This window comes from Astyanax mexicanus, chromosome 22, assembly GCF_023375975.1.
Source record: "Astyanax mexicanus isolate ESR-SI-001 chromosome 22, AstMex3_surface, whole genome shotgun sequence".
In the NCBI taxonomy this organism is placed as follows: Eukaryota; Metazoa; Chordata; class Actinopteri; order Characiformes; family Acestrorhamphidae; genus Astyanax; species Astyanax mexicanus.
The window spans coordinates 14,770,953-14,793,420 of NC_064429.1; the positions used below are offsets into that span (position 1 = coordinate 14,770,953).

General features: G+C 37.0%; 1 protein-coding gene and 1 long non-coding RNA gene across 2 annotated transcripts; one reads left to right on the plus strand and one right to left on the minus strand.

The window, feature by feature from the left end:
• Positions 1–1,064: 1,064 nt before the first annotated feature.
• Positions 1,065–5,016, minus strand: LOC125786958 (uncharacterized). The gene is made up of 2 exons (XR_007428929.1): positions 4,933–5,016; positions 1,065–1,726 (listed from the first exon to the last, which is right to left on the minus strand). It is a non-coding gene; the product is annotated as an uncharacterized LOC125786958 (long non-coding RNA).
• On the plus strand, positions 4,987–21,834 carry golph3a (golgi phosphoprotein 3a). The gene is made up of 4 exons (XM_007250470.4): positions 4,987–5,393; positions 14,873–15,004; positions 15,885–15,999; positions 18,289–21,834. The coding sequence occupies exons 1-4, from the start codon at positions 5,193–5,195 to the stop codon at positions 18,711–18,713; spliced, it is 873 nt and encodes a 290-aa protein (XP_007250532.1). The 5' UTR covers positions 4,987–5,192; the 3' UTR covers positions 18,714–21,834.
• The last annotated feature ends 634 nt before the right edge of the window (positions 21,835–22,468 follow it).

Consider the following 22,468-nt stretch of genomic DNA (forward strand, 5'->3'; position numbering starts at 1 on the left):
TGTAACTGAAATCATGTTGTCTTAACTTCTACTGAGCACTTGATCAAGCTGAGAATTAAGAAACAAGCTGTGTTCTTATTTACTGTCCAACAGTTTCCCCCTGTGCTGCTTTTGAGAATTGCACTACTGCTCCTTTGCTCTCAGACACTGTTAAAGCTGGTCCAGTTCAGTGGGGTGAGTTAGACCCTGTTTACACCTGGTCAGATCATGTAACAAGTATCTGGATTGTATCCTGATAAAATTAAATTGCTGTGTGGAATGGAATATAACAGCAGAGATGACATTAGTTAATATCTGTAGTAGTAATCTAAATAATAAATCAGATTAAACTGCACCTGAACAGCCATTTAGCTCAAACATTTGGAGTATATACGATAGTCTGGTCAGCTCAAGGTCAGATCTTGTTTTGGCCACAAACACACTGTTCATTTGGAACCGAACCTTTCTTCGGGGGTCTCAGTGTGGTTGTTTTTGTCTATACCAGAGTGCAATTACTGTTTACACACACTTTAATACAAATTCAGAGCCGATTTTAAATGAACTAAGAAGTGCTGATGTGAAAACACCCTCAGATCACCTTCTGAAGTGGTTTGATTGAATGATCAGCTTTGTATCTGTTTTAAGCGTGACTCTGCTGTGGTCTGATTGGTATATTTATTTGGCTTGGCCTTATCCAGTTATATTCCTGAAACAAAGCATGAATACAGTGACCAGGTGTATACAAAGTCTTATCTATCTCAGGTTTTGGACCAATATATATATATATATATATAATATATATATATATATATATATATATATATATATATATATATATATATATATATATATATATATATATATATATATATTATATATATATATATAAAATGGGTGTTGACTTGGATCAGCTCTGATTACTGTATATTTGTTTTCTGTGTGCTATATATATATCTAATTACTGTATATTATATAATATAGTATATTAAATATATGTGTGTGTGTTGAGTTTTCACTTTCAGAGTTTTTTTTTTTAATGGTAAACAGATATTAGGCAAAGAATAAATCAGAATGTATCCACAGAGTGCTTTGTGTCCCTTATTTTATTTTTGTGGAAGTGTTATCCTTAGAGCTGAGAAGCTTCAGTGGACTAATGTTAGCCAGTACATTAAAACACCATATAAATAGGGCTACACATGGATAACAATGGTGATTCCAGGTGTTTCAGGCACATCAGTTTAAATTAGGTGTATACAGTATTTTGGGATGACAATTCTTTCACTACATTTCACTGTAAAATATTCTACTGTTTACTGCATTACACTATACAGCTGTCATTCCTTTTGGCTTTTGTGAGCATAAATACGTATCTTATTAAAATAAAAAAAGCATAGAGCAAGAATTCCAATCAGGGTACAGCATATTCTTTTGAACATACAATACCTACTAGAGCCATGTGTTGGAAAGAATTTGCATGGGTTACGATTCAGTATATCACACTATGTTGAAAAATATAGTGCAATCGTTTAAATCAGATTTTAGAAAAACACACTTTCATATTTATAAAATCTGAGCGTCAGCAGCAGCAGCAGCTAAGTGCCTCCGATAGCGGTGAGACCCAGATGGTTGGACGTCAGCAGGGGAGTGGTAATATTGATTGTCTGATCTACATATTGTGATGTGTCAAGGTGCCAAAGTACACGGACACATCATCCTCGGCTACAGCACATTTGAACCTGTGAGGGCGCTGCAGAGGCGGAAATAAAAATTCACAATAAAAGTGTTTTAGAGGTTGGAAAAATGTTTATACAAAATTAAGCAGGACTGGTATGTTTCATTACGTCACAGGAAAACATTTCAGCTATTATAGGAAAAATAACTTTAGGGTTTAGTGGCTCTTTGAATGATTAACATGTGAGGCCTCTTTAAATGTTGTTCTGGGTTCTTTTGTGACCTCCTGGATGAGTTGTCCCTGCCCTTTTGGAGTAATTTCTGTAGGACAGAAACAGTGTTCTATGTTATCTGCATTTGTAAGTGATAGCTCTCACTGTGGTTCACTGGAGTCCCAAAAATAAAAAAATACTTTTAACCTTTTCCAGACTGATAGATGCCAATGACATTGTTTTCTCATCTGTTCTTGAATAATGTATTGCCTTTTGAGATCTTTTATCCTGTTTTATGTTGTCAGGCAGGTTCTTTTTAAATGATTTTTTAACTAAACATGTATAGCAGTAATCAGACCTTGTTGTAGCTAGAGAATTTTATTGGGGCAATTCATGGGGGCAATTACTTTTTCATATAGGCCAGGTTGGTTTGGATTAATCCTTTCCCTGAATAATATAAAGTATATAAGATATAATATAAAATAATATAAAATATATAATATATAATCTAATAAAATAAATGAATTTATTTATTCAAAAACTCCTTTTTGTATTTACTTGGGTTATGTTTGTCTGATAATCTGAAAAATGCAAGTAAGACAAAAAAAAGAAAGAAATTTATAAGATATTGTGTAAAATATTGTGATACAATACAATCAATATATACTTACACCTCTTATAGCTGTCCAGAGCATGCATACAGTTAAACATCAGAGCAACAGCATAAAGTTTTGGGAGTGCCTATGCCTGCAAATTAATAATATATGTATATGAAATATATGGAGCAATAGTTGGATTAATATAGTAATGGAACACCCATTCAGGAGCCTGTGTTTAAAGAAAGCTTTTGTTGAACTTGCTTAACACGGTAAATGTACAGGCTACAGTCTGATATACTCTGAATGGTGAAAGAGCTAACTAGCGCTAACTTACTGCTTCTTACAACCTGACTGGTAAAATTCATACATAAGGTGCACCGAATTATAAAGCGCACTGACGAATTTTGGGTAAATTAAAGGATTTTAAGTGCGCCATTTAGTGCGAAAAATACAGTATCTACTTTAATGCAAGTACATGGTTTGTGTACTGTTCCAAAACTGGTACAGAGCATACTGCCACTGGACTCTAAAGTGGTGCAACTGTGAGAGGTGATTAATCATTGCCCATCATCTAAAAGTCTAATGGACAAATCAAGGCTTTAGTGGATCTAAGGAGAACATTACATACTGGATTGCATAGTGCCAAGAGTGAAGTCTAGTGTAGGAGAGTTTGGGCTCGCCCCTTGTTTCCAGTGAAGGATTATGTTAATGTTAAAGTGAACTGTAAGCCTTTTGGCCACTTATGTGCTTTCAACTTTATGAGGACGTTTCAATGTTTGTGGAAGGCTGGTTCCTGTTCCAGCATGACTGCACCCCTGTGCACACACTGAAGTCCATGCAGACATGGTTTAACAGGCTTGGAATGGAGGAACTCTGGTGATCTGCATAGAGCTCTGACCTAAACCCATTTCAGACTAATTAAATATATTGTTTAATCAGGCCATCATCATCCAACATCAAGGGCAATTCTAGGATCAGAGGTTTAAGGGTGCTAAGCAACCAACAAACCCAACCACCCATTTATAAAGACTGTAAATGAATATGAGGAGAGTTCTCAGAGGGGTGAGTGGGTCATATCAGGTGGAAAAAAAAATAATTTAGATTCCAATCAGACACACAAACTGTTGTGCACTGGGAACAGGTGTGTTACATTTGTTTTAAACATCTCTTCAGCAGATAAGATACAACTGTTGGAGACACATTACCAACTCAAAACTCAGCATGGATATTTCATGGCATCTGCTCACGCTCGGCAATAATGTTCCATCATTTATTTCCACCTTATTCTCTCAGCTACCTTCTCCCAATCCAGCTTAAACAGAGGACAGTGCCTACTTATCAGCCTGCGGTATTAGCTTACTAAATTACAAAGTGTGACAGTATTGTAAAAACAGTTTAACAGTTTTTGTAATAAAGTTTTTTAATTAATCAACCTAATGTAATAAATGTAATAAATATCTGTATCCTTCACATTTAATGTGTTTCATTATGGGCTCAGTTAAAGGGGACTGACTGTCAGACTATCAACCAAAAAATTAAATTAATTAATTATTTTATTTATTTATTAATTAGTTATTTAATAGATAAATTTTAAAAGGGAACATCTCTGAAGTTCGTTTTTGTCCTATTCCTATACATTCATATAAAAGAACATAAAGTGAATAAACAGTAACTGTGCATTAAAAAGTGTCATATATGTTGATGTTAAAAGAAAATAAAAATAGTGAGCCACAATTCATGTCAAGTCATTATTCATGATTATGGAAAATCTGTATGATTTAGTATAAGTTTTTTTTGTGTGGGGGGAAAAGTTTTAACTGCAGTAGAGCTGCACAACCAGCTGGGACAGAATACTGAGATTTTTTTCCCTTTTTTACTTTCATTTACTTAGGAATTTGTATTATTTTGCCACAAGTGAATCCAGATGATCTGCCCACAATGATGAGTTCAGCCAGTCAGTCTGTCAACTCCACAACTCCAGCAGCTTAGCCTGTTTCTCTCTCACAGCCTAGAACTACATATTATAGATATACACAGATATACAGCTCTGGAAAAAAAATTAAGAGACGACTACAGTTTCTGAATCAGTTTCTCTGATTTTGCTCTTTATAGGTTTATGTTTGAGTAAAATGAACATTGGTTTTTATTATATATACTACAGACAACATTTCTCCCACATTCCAAATAGAAATATTATCATTTAGAGCATTGAGAAATGAGAAATGGCTGAAATAACAAAAAGATGCAGAGCTTTCAGACCTCAAATAATGCAAAAAAAAAAAAAAAGTTCATATTTATAAAGTTTTAAGAATTCAGAAATCAGTATTTGGTGGAATAACCCTGGTTTTTAATCACAGTTTTCATGCATCTTGGCATGTTAGAGATATAGTGATAGAGGTATAATAGAGCTGTGTGCTGTGTGATGATTATTATTATTATATTATGCTGCTGGGTTTGTTGTTTCCTCTCACCTGAGAGGCTCTGGGTGCCACATCCACATCCACTGCTGACGCAAACCCCGGCCGCCATGTTAGATCTCCCACCGCCGAGCCGAGCTGAGCCTGAACCCGCTCCGAGTCTCCGGACCCGCCGCCTGCTGCTCTAAACCAGACCTTACCGCCGATTCCCCCGCCGTCTCCTGTATGTGCGGGACCAGATAAAGCAGAGCGCAGCCCCGCACGGCGCCTGTGAGGGAGGGTGGAGGTGTTTTCGTGTCGCCTTTCCGCTCGCCATGACTTCGTTGACCCAGCGGAGCTCGGGCCTGGTGCAGAGACGCGGCGCCGCCGCCGCCGAGAAGGAGCGGAGCCCGGGGGCAGAGGACGAGTTCGAGCCGCGGAGAGAGGAGCAGGAGGACGATGACGGAGGAGACTCTAAAGAGACCAGGCTCACTCTCATGGAGGAGGTGCTGCTGCTGGGGCTGAAGGACCGCGAGGTTTCTCATTTTAATCTGTTTTTAGCCCAAAATCAGTCCAGTTAGCTAGCTAACTTTTTTTTAGCTAATGTTCGAGAGCTAAAAGCCACCTAGCCTAGCCTAGTTGCAGCTCCGCCGTTTCTCTGTAACGTTAGCTGGTTAGCCAAGTAGCTTAGCTTAGCTTGCTACCTAGCTAGCCAGCTAAAGCTAACGTTAGCTAACTTATTCAACCGTCAAATCCGCCTCTCAGATTAAGTAGTGAACAGTTTCCCCTCGGTTTAGTTTATAGTAGTATAACTACTTCCATAAACAGCTGCTGTCACTCATGAGAAGCACAAACGTCGTAGTTAAAGTTAGCTATTTGTTATCTGAAGAGTTAACGTAACTAGTTATCTGGGCTGCAGCTGTGAGACTGATATAAGTAACGTTAGCTAATGCTAGCTATTTGAATCTGCATTTTGTGTTTATGGGTGCTAATATTTTTAACTAGTATTCTATATTAATAAATGTAACTAAAATGTTTTAGAGTAACTCATACGTTGTAACTGCTCCGTTGCTTACCTGTGTTAAGAGCTTGTCAAATAGTATAATTAACGTTAGCTGTTGACAGAATTCATTTCTACAGAGCTGCTAAGGTGACATATTATTAATAAGAATGCCCGGCCACGACTTATTGAGACATGGGCAACGGGTTATTAAGTTGTGGGGAAGACGCGGGTTATATAGCCAGGACTTTATTATCTTGTCACTACTAGGGCTGCAACTAGTGATTATTTCGGTAGTCGACCAATTTTTTTCGATTAGTCAACAATTGTTTCTGCCATGCCCTCCATCTCTAAAACAGCAGAAAAACAGTTAAACATGGGATTTAAAAGACATTTTAATGTCCAGATGATGTTTAAATGTGGAAAGTACTGATATTTAATTATGTAATTATGTAATCTGTTCGGTTTAGGCACTTTTGGAGACACAGACTAAGCTAAGTGTGAACTGTGTGAGTGAGCCCTGTGCCCATTTTCTATTGCGATTCTGTCCCCAGTACTTTGGGTAATGTGGTGTTGTTACAAATTATCGATAAGTTGATAAAATAAAATAACCCACATTGACGATTATATCGACTAATTGTTGCAGCCCTAGTTCCCACCCCTCATAAAGATGTGGCCACACATTAGGATCTCAGTTCCATGCCTAAGTTGTGGCCACGCATTTTTTTTTTAATACATGCTCTCACCTTAAAGGTGCCATACATTTTAAAATAAATTTTGGAACTTTTTAAAAATAACCTGATCCATAAATTAAATCTTAAATCTTGAAATCTTGAAGACAGATTTGAAGTAACATATCTTAAAAATTAAGCCTCTTATTTTTTTTTTTATCTATGCTACTGAATTTATTAGGAAAACATTATGGAACTGAAAGTTCTTTTTTAAGCTCCATATGTTGGGATTATCATTGATTATAAAAATGTGTTAGCTCCGAATTTCAGTTTCTGCTAATCGTTAATTTGTAAATGCACAGCAATACACTAAGTTGTGAGCACAGAAACGCAATTGGAGAGGGATAATGTTCTCATTCACACAGTTTGCGGTCTCCAAAAGTGCCAGCTAGCTAGTTTGCTGTCATTCCTTGAAGCTAAGCTAAGTTAGCTATTTACCTAAGTAAATCGATCTAGTTAAATATTCAGCTTGCTATATTTTTACAGAATCTTCCATATTAACACATGGAAATCCCTCTTACACCATTGTAGGTTTGTCAAGACATTTAGCTAAGTAGTTAAAGTTATACATCTGGTCAGTAATATTTACAATTAGAAACAAGTTTGTTGTTAGTACAAGCTTACAAACTTCAGAGATGGATTTGACGGCAGTGTAAGTAATTATTTGTTAATTTATAAATGTATTAATTTATTTAGTATTTTATTTATAGTTGTGTACAGTCACTCTACAGGGTTCTCTTGCACATATTGGCAGTTTTTTATTTGGTAATTGTCAGTTGTTTAAATGTGGTGAAATATTTTTTTAACAAACTTTTACTGCTGTCTACCCAGCATTGTAACTACTAAACCACCCATGTTTTGCTGTGGCATTCTATCTAACTTCACTTCCTAGATAGCAGTCATTTAATTCATCTACAGGAGCAGCTCTGAAATAATTGTAAAAAGGATTTGCATTTTACGGTACCAGTTTGCATTAGATGTTGAATGGTGTAAGCCATAACCATGTGAGTAAAGCCAATTTACAGAGAGGTTTTATCTGGTTGTAGCATTGTATGTTGACATTTAATGCAAGTTATGTAAAACAAATTGCTATTGCAGTTGACTTAAGGTTTTAGGTAATTTAGGTAGATTTGACTTTGATAAGTTCTTATTTTGCTTTATAGCATTTTTTACTCAGTTGGGTGTAAAAACGTAACGTCTATCTTTGTTAACTTTGCTAACAGTAACTGTGTTATAAAGACAGAAAAGTAATTGCAGTATTACATTTTTTTCTGTCAACACTGACTAATGCAAAGCTAACGTTAAGTATTGGACTCACATCCTAGTTTCCTATGACCTAAGAGGATTTAAGTCAGCAGGAGTGTTCAAAGTAAGCTGTGATAATCTGAACAGTACAAAGTTTAAATAACCGTGCCTTTGAAAAACATTTGTTTGACTGGTTTTGCCGCCATTCAGAGGCCACCCTGCCCCTTTATTAAGGTTAAAACAAGACAGTTTAGGTCAGCTTGCCTCTTAAACAAGCATCATCGACCACTTAAAAATGGTATTTGTAAAATGCAGACAAGAGTTTTGCTTTTTTTTTTTCTTTCTTTTAAGCAGTCTGGAGTTTAGAGTCTATTGGCTTGTCTAAGTAATGGGAGATACATGCAAAGAGTGATGGGGTAGCAATATGTAAACTGACTAAGAAGTGTTACTCAGGGTCTGGCTTGGAAATGCTCACACCTGTATAAGTTGTAGGGTGTGATCTTGTGAGTGGACTGCGTGCTCATGACAAGACAATGTGAGTTATTGAGCATTTAACATTCCTTAATCCACAGTGTCGTGTGTACTGGGAATACCCATTTTTTTGCAGGTGCAGCTACTGTTGCACAGAGCATTTTAACTGTACTGCAGAGATCAGCTACTGTCGCACAGAGCTTTTTAACTGTACCACAGAGCTCACCTACTGTCCTGCTGTTAAAGAGCTCCGCAGGACAGTAGATGAACTCCGCGAGACAGTTAAAAAGCTCAGCGCAACAGTAGCTAAGCTCCGCGGTACAGTTAAAAAGCTCCGCGGTACAGTTAAAAAGCTCTGCGGTACAGTTAAAAAGCTCTGCGGGACAGTAGGCGAGTGTTGCGAGACAGCAGCGACAGGACAGGGAAAGTTTTTGCTGTTTTTCCCTGTCTCTCTCTATTAGGCTACAGAGAGGCATGTACTGTCGTGTTAAGGTGTTTGTTGTTGCGCCGCTAAAGTATGGAGGATGAAGAAAAAGAAATCCAACCGATTTGAAAGAATCAGAAAACAATCTATTCTGATTCCCAAAGATTCACAACCCTAATGATTGTGACCGGCAGCATCTGGCTAAATTGTACATGTAAACAGATAAGATAAGCATCTGCAAATTACATCCACATTCAGTACAGGAGGCAACACATTTTTAAGGTTTTTGGGCGACAGGCCTGTTAGTTATATCATGGTTGATGATGCAAATGTTACAAAGGCAACAGTTAGTGAGCTAAAAACCACGTGTGAGAGCCACCTCAGATCAAGTGCTGTGCACCACTTATGCTAAGAGATGCCTATGATCTTAAATTGTTAATGCGTCCTGCCCTGAAGCAGATTTACCCACCATTATGAGGCAGAAATTCAAGGTCCGAACCACATAGGCAAGAAGTTAACAGCTTAAGTCACATCATGTGTTTTTATTCTGTTGATGCATATGCTAATGAGTCAGAACATTGTGACCACTCTCAGGTAAACCTAAGAATGTTCTTTGCTGTGGAACAGTGGTATGTTAGTGTATGTCAGTTCTTGTAGTCCAAAGTCTAATGGGAAGGGCAACAATAGCTGTCCACTGTGTTTCAAACCAGCAGAAAGGCTGCTGTGGCACAACTCTTAGAAATCTCCAATGTGGCACAAGAGCATAGCTGAAGACAAATCTGAGGGCTTCTACTACCACCAGTCCTCTAGCAAAAGTGCTGACAGTGGGCATGTGAAGGTCAGGATTGGACAGTTGCTTGGTTTGATGAATCATGTGTACAGTAATGTGTGTCATTAGGTGATGCATGTATAATATTCTGAAAGTCCGCTTTAAAGCCTGTAGGATCTGCTTTTAATGTCATAGTTCCAGATACCAATGCTTATTTTGTGGCATGCATAAAAGCCACAGCATATTTGGTAGTTGGTCACAATGTTTTGGCACGTTATTTTATGGACCCTGATTTGTATTTCTAAAAGCAAAAATGTATGCATTAATTTATGTGTTTGAGAAATTGTGCAGCAACAGTGATATCCGTGTCATACATTATAAATAAAAGATAATTGACTGGAGTGCCCAACAAAGGGCTGGCCAATATGTCATAAATAGAATATAAAAAATATTGTATTTAAAAACTATTAATAATTAAAAAAAATTGACTGTCGTATCATTTTCGCTATTTAATTCCACAAAAATAACTTGCTTCTGTCATTTGTGTGGAAATGGTTTGGTTTCCAGGGGAATATTACTTAAAAGTTGTGTGAAATATGTTGTATAAATGTTACAGTTAGATGCATACTTATTTACCATGTCTTGTTTAGGTGTTGCTGAAGTTTTTTATCATATTTATATAGTTTTTCCACCTCAATCAGATACTCAGCCCCAAGAGCTGTTTATTGTCCAAAATCATTAATGCAGCCTGCCTGTGTTGTTACAGAATGACCCACCATTGTGAAACAGAAACTCCAGGATTAGAACAAAATAAGCAAGGACGTAACTAGCTAAGCATGAAATCTTGCTTTGTAGGACAGGTCCAACAACATGCTGCAATAATAACTATGACATAATCTGGTTAAAATGCTATAATAAACGAGACACTAGTATACTTCAGTGTAGCTCAAACAATAAAACAACCAATACTTTTAAACACTATTTTCAACAGGTAAATGAGAGAATAAAGGGGGGAGAAGAGGACATGTGGCAAACTTATGCTTGACAGAGGTTTGTTTGTGTAAGAGTATGTGAGTGAATATCGAGAAGGAGAATAATGAGGAGAGAGAGGCTTAGATAGTATGAGATTTAATTCTTTTTTAAAAATAAATAAAAAGTAATCTACCTTCTGAACCCTGCATTAGAGATGGCATATTTATGCTAAATAATATGCCGCTCATATATCACTAAAGCGTTGTGATAGAAATATATTACGGTAAGATTTTGAGGCCAAAACAATGCAGTTTTTAATTTTTGTAAAAGTAGTGCAAACTTTCCAGATGAATTGCCTTTATTAGCGTATTTAAATTGACTGCATTGCTTTTAATGCTGTTTTCACTGACTAGAGGAACTTGGTGTCCATTTAAGAAGCATGTGTTTTATCTTATGAGGGTGCTTACACTGGGAAATTGGACAGTAAGGTAAACAAGTCTATATTTGCCCTCCAGCCTTGGCTATCTGCTGATACAGCACTTGAATGAAAAGTTCAAAACATTATATTTCACCATATTTCACAAATAATGCAGGTTTAAGGTACAGATGAGTATATGCTGGTGCAGGTGACTGAAGGTAATTCCAGGTTAACAGACAGGCATTCTGTTATCTGAAGGCAACAGACACACAGTCATGCCATATGATATGATGTGCTGATGAAGAGATCTCTGTCCATGCATGTTGGGTCTTGACTTTAAGTTTCCTATTCATTTTTTAGACTTAACTTAATCTGTCCAGCAGAGTGTTAGGCAGGTAATAAAACAAATTCAAACTTTCAAACATTTGTTTGAATGCAAACAGCATTCAAATATGTGAGGATGGCTGCACACTCCGATATGTTATCACTTTACAGCGTGAAGGACATTTGGATCCTACTTGCTTCCCTGATAGTTGGAAGTTGCACACACTGTAGTTTTATCATATCTTCCACTTGGTGCGGTTGTAGTGGCCAGGTTTAAACGGTGTGTGTGTAAAAGGTTACAGTGGCATTTGTTTGCAGTACTTGGAAGTTCCATTTTATACGTATGTTACGGATAGTTTAGGTTTCACACTGCACTTTAGTGAGCACACAACAGTATTTTTTGCTACTTTCTATTGTCATCACCTACCGTATTTTTTGCACTATAAGGCGCATTTTATGCGACTCAAGTAAGGCACAGGGGTGTCGCAATGTTTTCCCTCTAATTCAGCAGACCTGTAAAGCTAAGCTAAGTAAATCAAACTGTAATTCTTAACCAAAAAAGACAAAGTGCTGGATGTTCATCAATACAGATTTCTCTTCTAAAACTGTTTATTTGGGCAACTAATGCTAATGCTGCTCCAGCAGTGCTAGCCAGGGTTAGCAGACGGCTACAGGCTGATAATACTCTCATCTGGATGGCCAGAGAGCTAGCGCTTAGCGCAGTTAGTGACTTATGCTAACACTGCTAGAGAACTAAACTGAAACTCCTTTATAGCACTGCACTTCAGCAGAGTGGCTTTACTGCTCCTTACAACCTGACTGGTAAAATTCATACTTAAGGCTCACTGGATTATAAAGCATGCTGGTGATTTGGGGGGAAAAAAAGGATTTTAAATGCTGTAAATATTTTGCGTTGTGTCTCTGTAATTGAAATTAATGAATTGGTAAAAAGGTGTGAATTGGATATTGGAGTGTTTTCAAATCTGCAAATTGCCATTCCAATTGTTGTGCCATGTTCAGCTTCTCTGCCAGAATGGGACTGTCTTCCAGTGCATAGTTCTTTATATATAGGTTTATTTCTGAATTAATGAATTAAACATTGTCATTAATGAATGTAGTAGGAACTTGTATTTGAAGACTGTTTATTATAAAGGTAGATGGAGGTTTAAATGAGAGGGTTACAGGAAGGATCAAAACTGCTTGCAGTCATCCTTCTTAAGCAATTTCAGTTAAAAAAGGGAAGCAAGAAAATAGCAGTTTTAAAAACAGTTCTAAAGAAACCTGTCTTAAGAGCTTTGTTTTAAACGTTTGATCTCAGTAATGAGACCATATTCAGATTTCACTGGATCACAGAAGTCAAGTCAAATGCTGACTGTACACTGCCTTAATATTTATAATGAAAGTGTTTGGGGCCAGATCTATACCTGTATTACTGTTAGTGAAGCCACATCATATTGCAGAAAACCTATACTTTAGCAGCTTTATTTAAACACCATATCATATCATATACACTAACTCTCCTTAACATTTAACAATCCCTTCTTATTTGTGCTGGGTACACCAACTGTGCAGCAATAAATGAGCTGTCTCTGATTTTAAATCTACATGGTCAGTCAGCTAAACAGGAGTGTCTAATAAAGTGTGCAGTGAGTGGACACAGTGTTTAAAAACTCCAGCAGCACTGCTGTATCTGATCCATTCATACTGACAATACACACTAACACACCACCACCAAGCCATTGTCATTACAGTGCTGAGAAGTATATAATTTATAATTCTAGAACTATAAATTGTACTGTATACTCAGTGGATCTGATAAGATGGACAGTAATGTCATGGCTGGTTGCTGTATATCCACATATTGCCTAAATTTATGTAGTCTCTAACCAACATTAACTTGAATTTGCCATGACTCTGAAATCCTACAGCAGTTTATTAATGGAACTCATCTTAGTGTGGCATTACAGCCACAGTAGCAAAATCATTATTTCAGTAAAGTGTCCCCAGTTTTCTCCATAGACTCCACTGTATGTGTGAGGGGTCTGCTACAGTGCTACAGCCTGAAAGAAGCTTCTTGTTCCATGTTAACATTCTCTGGACTAGGTGGCTTGGCTCTCACAAAGGTAGCCTTGTTATGGAGGGCTGCCTCACACTAAGCTCTCAGCTCTCTGTGCATGACACTGCAGTTGTAGTTTCAGGAAATGTCTGTGTTACTCAACAAAAGATGTCACATATATCACAGACATGGCATCAATTTTATTATGTTATTCCGTTTTGTTTCCAGAACAGTTGATTGAGAATGAAGTCCAAGTGGATTTTTTTTGTTTGTTTGTTTCATGCTGATTCTTATATGTTCGTAGTTTTACTGCCATCTCGTATGCTTATATGAGATGGGTGGTGTTGGAACTAATGATGTCAGCAGGATAGCAGTTGCTTCAGAAAGCAGTCAAGGGAATACGTCACTCTCTTCCAAAAATTGTGGGGGTAAAAAAAAAAAAAATCTGGCAGAAGTTTTTTTTTTTTGATGCTGGGACAAAGTGGAAAAATACAGTAACATATTAAGCTTTAAGCACATCTGATAAAACAATGATTTTTTTATTAGTTTAATTCTTATTTCTTGACATGTAGCATATACACAAAAATCAACTGTTGTTACACTTTTGCCCAACTCTTCTCCACTATCTTATACTCCCTATTCTCTCTACTGTATACTGTCAGTATCCTATATTTTCTGTAATACCCTGTACTCATTGCACTCTTATACTCCCCTATAATGCCTTATACACACTACAGTAACCTTTTATGTCCTATAATGCTGTATGCTGACTGCACTACCATAGACTTCTGTTATACCCTATACCTCTACTAAACTGGTTGCATGTCGGCGTGACAAAGGCATTTCCTGCGTCGTCCAATTAAATCGTTTTAATAAATGGAAAATGCTTTTTTACAAGCTTTTATATAAATAAAAAAATATAAATGTGTACTTATAAATATAAATGTTCGATTGAGCTTTATTACAGTCTAGTGAGCATTATATAGGCTAACAAAAGCAAACTTTTCCAATTAACGTATTTTAAATATTAAATATTAAAATATTTTAAAAGCCCACCAGAGACCCCGACAATCTCAGCAGCCTTTCTCCTCGGTGACAGAGTCCCTGTTAATCAGCAGGGTTTTAAGATAAAGGACAGGGAAGCCTGAAACTTCTGGGCTGAGCATGCAGTTCAGTGCGCCGCCTGATCGCGTGCTGCGCCTGTTCACAGCGCTACTTAAACGGGAAATAGAAAATAAAGTTTATCGAATCCTATCATCCGGCTTATCATATTTATCGCGATACATAATTTCCTCAATAACTATCAATATCGTTTTATCGCCCAGCTCTATGCTGAATACAAAGATACAGAGATTTTAGTCTTCATTAGGTGGGCCAATGTTTGTTCTGCCCACCAATGAGTGTAAAAGACTGTAAAGATGATTCTGCTATAATCTTTTGCTTGTTTCGATGCCATTTTTAATCATGGTTGCCTGCATTGTCTTTTATATTATTTTATATACCTGTGTTGGAAGGAAACATGATTTGTGTCAACCTTTGCTGAAATTTTATTTGTAAACTCTTTTGCGCACAGTTTTGTGACTGACTGTGATGTGTCTCCTGCAGGGTTATACCTCTTTCTGGAATGACTGCATTTCGTCCGGACTGCGGGGTTGTATGCTCATCGAACTGGCCTTACGAGGGAGGCTGCAGCTGGAGGCCTGTGGCATGAGAAGAAAAAGCCTGCTCGCCAGAAAGGTGGGACTGTGTTGACTGTGTTTATGACCCAAGGTCTGTGTAAACATGGAAAGTCTGTTTCTCGGGCCTAAATCCAGCCCTCTCGAGATCCTCGTCTTGCCTTTTCCTGTGCAGTTATATTGACCTTGTGATAGAACTACAAGCTAATGTAGTTTTTGCTCTCTTCTGTTAACACAGGTGTGTAGATATTGAGTTGTTTATGGAGAGGGGAGGAATGTAGTGCTGTTTTATGTGTATTGGGAGACCTGGCCTTTGTTGTTTAACAGCATGTCAGTAATGTGAGTGCAAAGAGCATGTCTCTGGAAAGCTCTTAAATTCCACCTGTTCTGAAGTATAGTGTATGTGTGTGTGTGTGTGTGTGTGCTGATGACATTTCAAAACTAACAGACTTGTCTATTTATTATTATTATTATTACTCAGATGATGTAATTTAAGATCCTGAAACTTGCTACTCATCTAGTTTGACACATATATAATTACACAGATAAGAACACACTTACCATGACTGATTCTTTTTTCATTAAACTTACCAGATTTACTTAAAAATCTTCTAAGATCAGGGTTTGGCACTTCTAATTTTGGGGAAGAAATTTGTGAAAAATACACTGTTTTGTCACAAGGGGGAGCTCTTCAGTATTTTATTTTCTTTCTCAAAGTGTCCACTTGTGCAGTGTATCAAAGTGAGTGTTGGGATCATTTTTACCTCAGTACTGTAAAATTCAACCCTGGTTATTACTTGCTGAATTAAGACAGTGTGCACTTTATCATTATATTATGTGTTTATCATTATTTTAAGGCAATAAGGGTGGTACTGATGTGACTTTTGGCTTTGACTTTTTTTCACCTTCCCTTTTCTCTCTCCTTTTAAATGATTAAACAGGTCATCTGCAAGTCTGATGCTCCAACTGGGGATGTTCTGTTGGACGAGGCTTTAAAACACATTAAAGAAACCCAGCCCCCAGAGACTGTACAGAGCTGGATTGAGCTCCTTAGTGGTAAGCATGTTCGAGTTCACTGGAATTTGCATGAATTTGATCTCACAACGCTCTGCATTTTAGCATTTAAACATACTGATAGATGTATGCATTCATTTAAGTTTTAAGTCTTAAATAGGGGGCAATAATACAATGCAACAAACAAATCTACCACAATACTGAAGATAAAAACATATCTTAAATCTTTTAAAGCATCACAGTAAATACCAAAACAAATACAAAATATACTGCCTTTAAGACAGACTACCACTATTATCATGATATGGATTTTATATTATCGTTTTAATAATGATAACAGTATTTTGTGTATGATATTATATGGCACACTCTCAGTCTATACAAGTAGCATATTTTGTAGCTAAATTATTTTTTTTAAATATTTTTTTTTAGAAAAAAAAAAATTGTTTCTTACTATACTATACTATACATACAGGTGTAGCCCTATTTAGTGTGAGCATCTCTGATCAAGCCAAGATGTAGTGGATCAAGTTTGTGCATGTAAAACCATATAGGTTGGAAAAGTGCAGGGTAAATCTTCAAACATGTCATGTCAGGAATAGGGCTGGGTATCAGAATTCAATACCAAAAAGGATCTAGTCTGCCAGACATAAACCACACTACACTATTATTACTGTCCCCTCACAATAATACATTTTTAAGTTATTGACACCACTTATATAGATATAATTACATTTTGTTAATCTGTTGCTGATATTCCTTAAAAAGAACTCTTAAAACTGAAATGCATCCAACAATACGCTTAGAAAAATATTTGTAGTTTAAGCAGTAAAAGTAACGTGCCACAAATAATGAGATTAGTCATGTGGGCTTTTAAGTAAATACGCTTTGTGAGAATAATAATAGCTTTTTGTATTTCCTGGTTAGAATTTAGAAAAATGTACTGAAAAAAGTATCGTTTGAGTGTCTGTGTTGAATCTAAAGTATTGTATTGTATCGGTACCAGTATCAAATATTTCAAAACGATACCCAGCTCTATTCAGAAGTTCCCCAATGAGTTGAAATATATTGCAGAGAAATTAAGTACCAGTATTTAACAATATAATCACAATGTATGGTACCTTTTCATACCAAATACTGGGGTACACATGGGAAGTATTAAGGATCGGGAGCAAGATTCAGCTGTGCTCTTATTCAGGTTGCTGATTTAAAGGTCCAGTGCTGGCAGACACAGTGGCTATGAGCTCAGCAGGAAGCTGCTCACTGAGGGGTCATTGACTGAGAGATCAAAGCATCAGGGAGAAGGAGCTGCCATCATTGTTTAAAAAGTGGTTTTATAAAAAGTCTTCTCAGTGCTGGAGTAGTAGCTCAAGAATGTCTGTGTATAAACTATGTGTTATAAAAAAAAATGCTGCCTGACATTAGCTGTTATCCAAATAGTTACATAATGCTTATTGATTTGTACTTTAGCTAAGCAGAGTGGCACATTCAGTCAAATCACATTCCAGCAGTGATGCTCCTTACCAGTTGAAGATCAGATTCATGTTAAATAATAGCAGACAGTTAGAGAATTTGAGTAACTTAAGTCCAGTAATTTGAAAATAGTCAAAAATCTTATATTTCTTCATGAAAGACAATGAATATAGTTTGAAATGTGCAGGGAATGAGAAACATGACACAACATAACTGCACAGTTTTTATTTTATTCTTTTTATTAAATTGGATTGCACTTATCTGTAAAAGAATTATAGACCACTTCAAAATGATTTATCTGATTCTACTATGCATAGGTATATGTTTAAGTAAAAACAAATATTGTCATTTAGAGCATTAATTTGCAGAAAATCAGAAATGGTAAAAAAAAAAATAATGAAAAAGATGCAGTGCTTTCAGACCTTAACAAATGCACAGAAAACAACATATTCATTTAGAAACAACAACACTAGTGTTTTAACTCACGGTGGCATGCTCTCCACCAGGCTTTCAATCAAGAGGAAGTTGGATGGTAACAAGCAATCAAACAAAGCTGAACTGCTTGAATTATAGTGCCAGGAATGGCATAAGGTCACACAAAAGCAGCATAAAAGACCGGTGGAGAGCATGCCTAGACTCATTAAAACTATTATTTAAAAATCAGGGTTACTCCACCAAATATTCATTTCTGTAATCATTTCATTAATATTGTTGTTTCTAAATGAATATGAACTTGATTTCTTTGCATTATTTAAGGTCTAAAAGCAATGTATCTTAAGTATATTGAAATGTATACACCACGTGGCATAGCATCTTTCTTTTTCTTCTCTGTAATAATCTGGCTCTGTTCTCCTGAAGGTGAAACATGGAACCCCCTGAAGCTCCACTACCAGCTTCGGAACGTACGAGAGCGCTTGGCAAAGAACTTGGTGGAGAAGGGCGTGCTCACTACCGAGAAACAGAACTTCCTGCTCTTCGACATGACGACACACCCGCTCACCAACAACAACATCAAGCAGCGGCTCATCAAGAAGGTGCAGGAGGCCGTGCTGGAGAAGTGGGTGAACGATCCTCACCGCATGGATAAACGTCTGCTGGCCCTGATCTTCCTAGCTCACTCTTCGGACGTGCTGGAGAACGCTTTCGCCCCGCTGCTGGACGACCAGTACGATCTGGCCATGAAGAGGGTACGGCAGCTGTTGGACCTGGAGCCCGAGGGCGAGAGCATGAAAAACAACGCCAACGAGCTGCTGTGGGCCGTGGTGGCCGCCTTCACCAAATGAGGGGGGATTGAACCTGCAGAAAGCACTAAAAAAGAGAAACAAAGTGAAACAACAACAACAACGTTTGACTGGTTACTGAAAAAAAAACTAAAAGCGTTGTTCCAGTGTCTCAGAACTGGACGATAACTCAGAACTGCAGAACTGTGTCCGGTTCTTTTTCCGTTTCTTTTCCACCCCCTTTCCTTGTTGATAACTTGCTTCCCTTCGGCATTCTCATTGCATTGCTCACAGTCTTGGTGGGGGCAAAGGAAAGCGCGCCAGGTTTCTTTTTTCCTTTTCTTAATTTTTTTTTTTCCCCTCCACTTTTCTTTTTGGTTTGTGCAGTTGAATGCATGGGGCTTTTCAGTCTGAGCTCTGAAGTCTGATTCTCTGTTTGAACTTGTACTGCTGGAGCAATCTACACCCTCTGGACAGGTATCTGGACAAGTGGGCCTTTTAATGTTTTTTTCTTTTTCTTTCTTTCTTTCTTCTTTTTTTTCTTAATGAGAGAAAAGGCTAACCTGAGAGGTGACATGGGTTGGGGCTCTTTTCATAGTACTGCAGACATAAAACAGGGAGTGCTTGCCTAGATATTGTTTTTTTCCCCTCAAAAAAACATTAGAAATATATTATTTTTCAGACCTGTTTTTTATGTCAGCAAATTAAAACTGAAAATTGAAGATGAAGTGTTGCCAGATATGTGTAACGTCTCTGAAAATTGTCAAACAACAAATAAACAAACGGCTCTCAAAGTTGGATGGTTTTTAAGATCAGTGTTCCCTATCCTATTTTTTTTTTACAATCTTATTTCTCATTTTGTACCAGGCATGAAACTATTTAGAAGAATAACACAGCAGAAGAATAAGCAGGCATCGTGCAGTACATCACTCCTTGATGGCATTGACGGCTCTTTCAGTGGGTTTTTGTGAATGGAACTGAACTGCAGCACTAAGCCACCTGTCAAAGAATATCAGTGCATGAATACACAGCTTGATACAGATAGAAGAACAGTAATAATCCATTTGAAGGAACCCAAAGGCTGTTCCCTCGTGCTGTCCAAAGGTATAGGTTATAGATGTAGGTAAGGTGTGAAGGTTTCAGGTTTAAAACAAACAAAGGGAACACTGATATTGATGATGTAGATGAGAAGGTCCTTTATAATGATGAGAACCTTTCTTATAATGATTTAACCAATATTCAACTCCTATATACAGTAGGTTGTTGCCTATTCTGGACCACTTCTAACTGGAACACCTTCTCTCCCCAAGGTTGCGCTTGTGAGCAGCAGCATTTAAAAGAAATCATTGTTTTTCACTGTTTATGAACACCTCACTAACACTTTGAGCTCTACCTCTCAGACCTCACGCACCCCCTTTGTTTCGACTGCCTTGCATTGGTTTCTTGGCCTCTTCCGTGCTTCAGCGTGTTACTCTGCAGTTTCCTGATGCATACGACATCAAAGGTAAAACAGCACCACTTCTGTACTTTTTAATGTGCCTGATGATGCTTACAGGACTCATCCTGATGTAACCTCCACGTTACATTACGTACTGTAGCTGTTCCTCAGTGTGACGTGTGACATCGGCGTTCCCATACAGTGGAGAGACGCTGAAGTTTTGGCCCTCTGTGCGGAACTCTGATTTTTTTTTGTCCCTAAGGGAACTGTGAGGGATTTAGGCTTTCCGTTATTTGCTATTCTTTACTTACGTTGTGTGAAGAAGGGATTTTCTGTTTTTCTTTCAAGCGCAATTAATAATGATGGTGGTGATATTGGTTCCACCATGAAGATGATGATGATGATGATTGCCCTATAGAGTAATGATTACTACAATAACAACACTGTCTTCCTTCAGACAGGAGCACCACCTACATCCCAATCTATCAGTTCTATTAAATCTGTTGAACTGGGAGGAGAAGGATGGGTCTAAATGAAATGAGAGTATGCAATGAAAAGTCTGCTGATGCAGATTTGTATGTTAAAAGATCGTCTATAAAATATAGCAATTTGCTACTTCCTCAAGTTTCCATGTTTCTGTATTCTTTTGTTGAAATTTGATCAATGAATAATGACAATAAAAAAAACTCTAATGACCATTTTAAACATGTCTGATATGCACAGTTCCAGATGTGGTTAACCGTTGTGAGTTTGTCTCTTTTTGTATGTTTTGTTGCTTGAGATGATGATGATGATGAGACAGGAGGCAGATCACCCACAACAGAGGCATTTGATGCCTTTTTTTTCACAGTGCTTAACATCACATTCCAGCTGTGTGTACATACAGCTCTGGAAAAAAGTAAAAGACCACTTTTTTTTACTGAATTTATTAGTTTTTTTTTTTTTAATCTAAGTGAAAACCTCTGAAATATAATCAAGAGGAAGCCATCAAACCAAGCTGAACTGCTTGAAGTTTTGCCTCAGAAGTGGCTTAAAGTTATTCAAAAGCAGTGTGTAAGACTGGTGGAGGAGAAGATGCATGAAAACTGTGAATAAAAAACAGGGTTATTCCACCAAATATTGATTTCTGAACTTTTATTAATAAGACTTTGTTTTCTGTGCATTATTTGAGGTCTGAAAGCTCTGTAGTTTATAGACAAAATCAACAATGCTTATTTTACACAAACATATTCCTAGAAACCGATTCAGAAACTGCAGTGGTCTCTCAATTTTTCCAGAGTTGTGTATATGTATGTGCACAGTTTCATTTGTATGTACATGGCTTACCATCCTATTAACAAATATAAATATATATATGTTGGCGGATCTTTTAACAAGCTTATTCTTTTATTCTGTCAGTCTACTGGGACTGGATACTATGAGAGCACTCTCACACTACTGTCATTCTTTATTTTACGTTGTTTTTTTTTCCTTTTAATTTTGTCAAACTATATTGATTTTTCTCATTTTTAAAGCAATAATTTGGTGCAATGTGCTTTTTTCCATTTGTTTTCTCTTTGATTTATTGGTTATGGGTAATGACTGCCTCACAGTAGCTAGCTACTCCTGTCTTTATATGTAACAAAGTATTTTGGTAAAGAAAGCGAGTCGTGTGTAGCTGTAGAAGTCACTATGAAGGGACCCGTAATCTGTACACGTTCTTCTTACCAAATAAACAAAGGTATAAGAAGTGCCTCAAAAAACTCATTCATCTCTTATATATTTGTGTGAGCTGTGTCTGTGTAAGGCATGTATGTCCTTTTCCTTTATTTTATTTTTTTTGTACATTCATATTTCAGTTTAATTTTCACATTCTTCACAAAGTTTTTTGCCGAATTACACATTTTTATTTTACATCATTTACTATTATTTGACAAAGAATCATAATGTTCATAATGTAATGCTTGGTCTTAATGGTCATATTGTTATGCTTAATTGGTGTAGAATGTTTAGTGAAAATGTCCACGCCTCGTATTTGTTGCACACATTTTGTAATGTGAATATATTTTTAGCGACCAGTCTACATTTCAGTGACACAAAGTTTTAAAAATTAAATTAAAATCTAAAACTTTGCTGCAGCACACTAAATTGTAGTAAAGTTCATTCTTATTCAGGGTTCCCGCGGGTTCCTAAAAAGTCTTAAAATGTCTTAAATTAAAATCTTAATAATTAAGGTCTTAAATTGTCTTAAATTTACTGTCAATTTGCTGTTTGTATTACATTTTTAGATGGTGCTTTTAATGCCGGTAAGAAAGCACATACTAACATTAGCAGCCTGTTACTGGGAGAGAACTAAGGTTAGTGGAGAGCTAGCTAACGTTACTGGGGAGAGAACTAAGGT

Coding starts and splice junctions, on each gene's coding strand:
- golph3a (XM_007250470.4), top strand. CDS start 5,193: ATGACTTCGTTGACCCAGCGGAGCTCGGGCCTGGTGCAGAGACGCGGC. Junction 5,394..14,872: donor TGGGGCTGAAGGACCGCGAG/GTTTCTCATTTT, acceptor TGTCTCCTGCAG/GGTTATACCTCTTTCTGGAA. Junction 16,000..18,288: donor CTGGATTGAGCTCCTTAGTG/GTAAGCATGTTC, acceptor GTTCTCCTGAAG/GTGAAACATGGAACCCCCTG.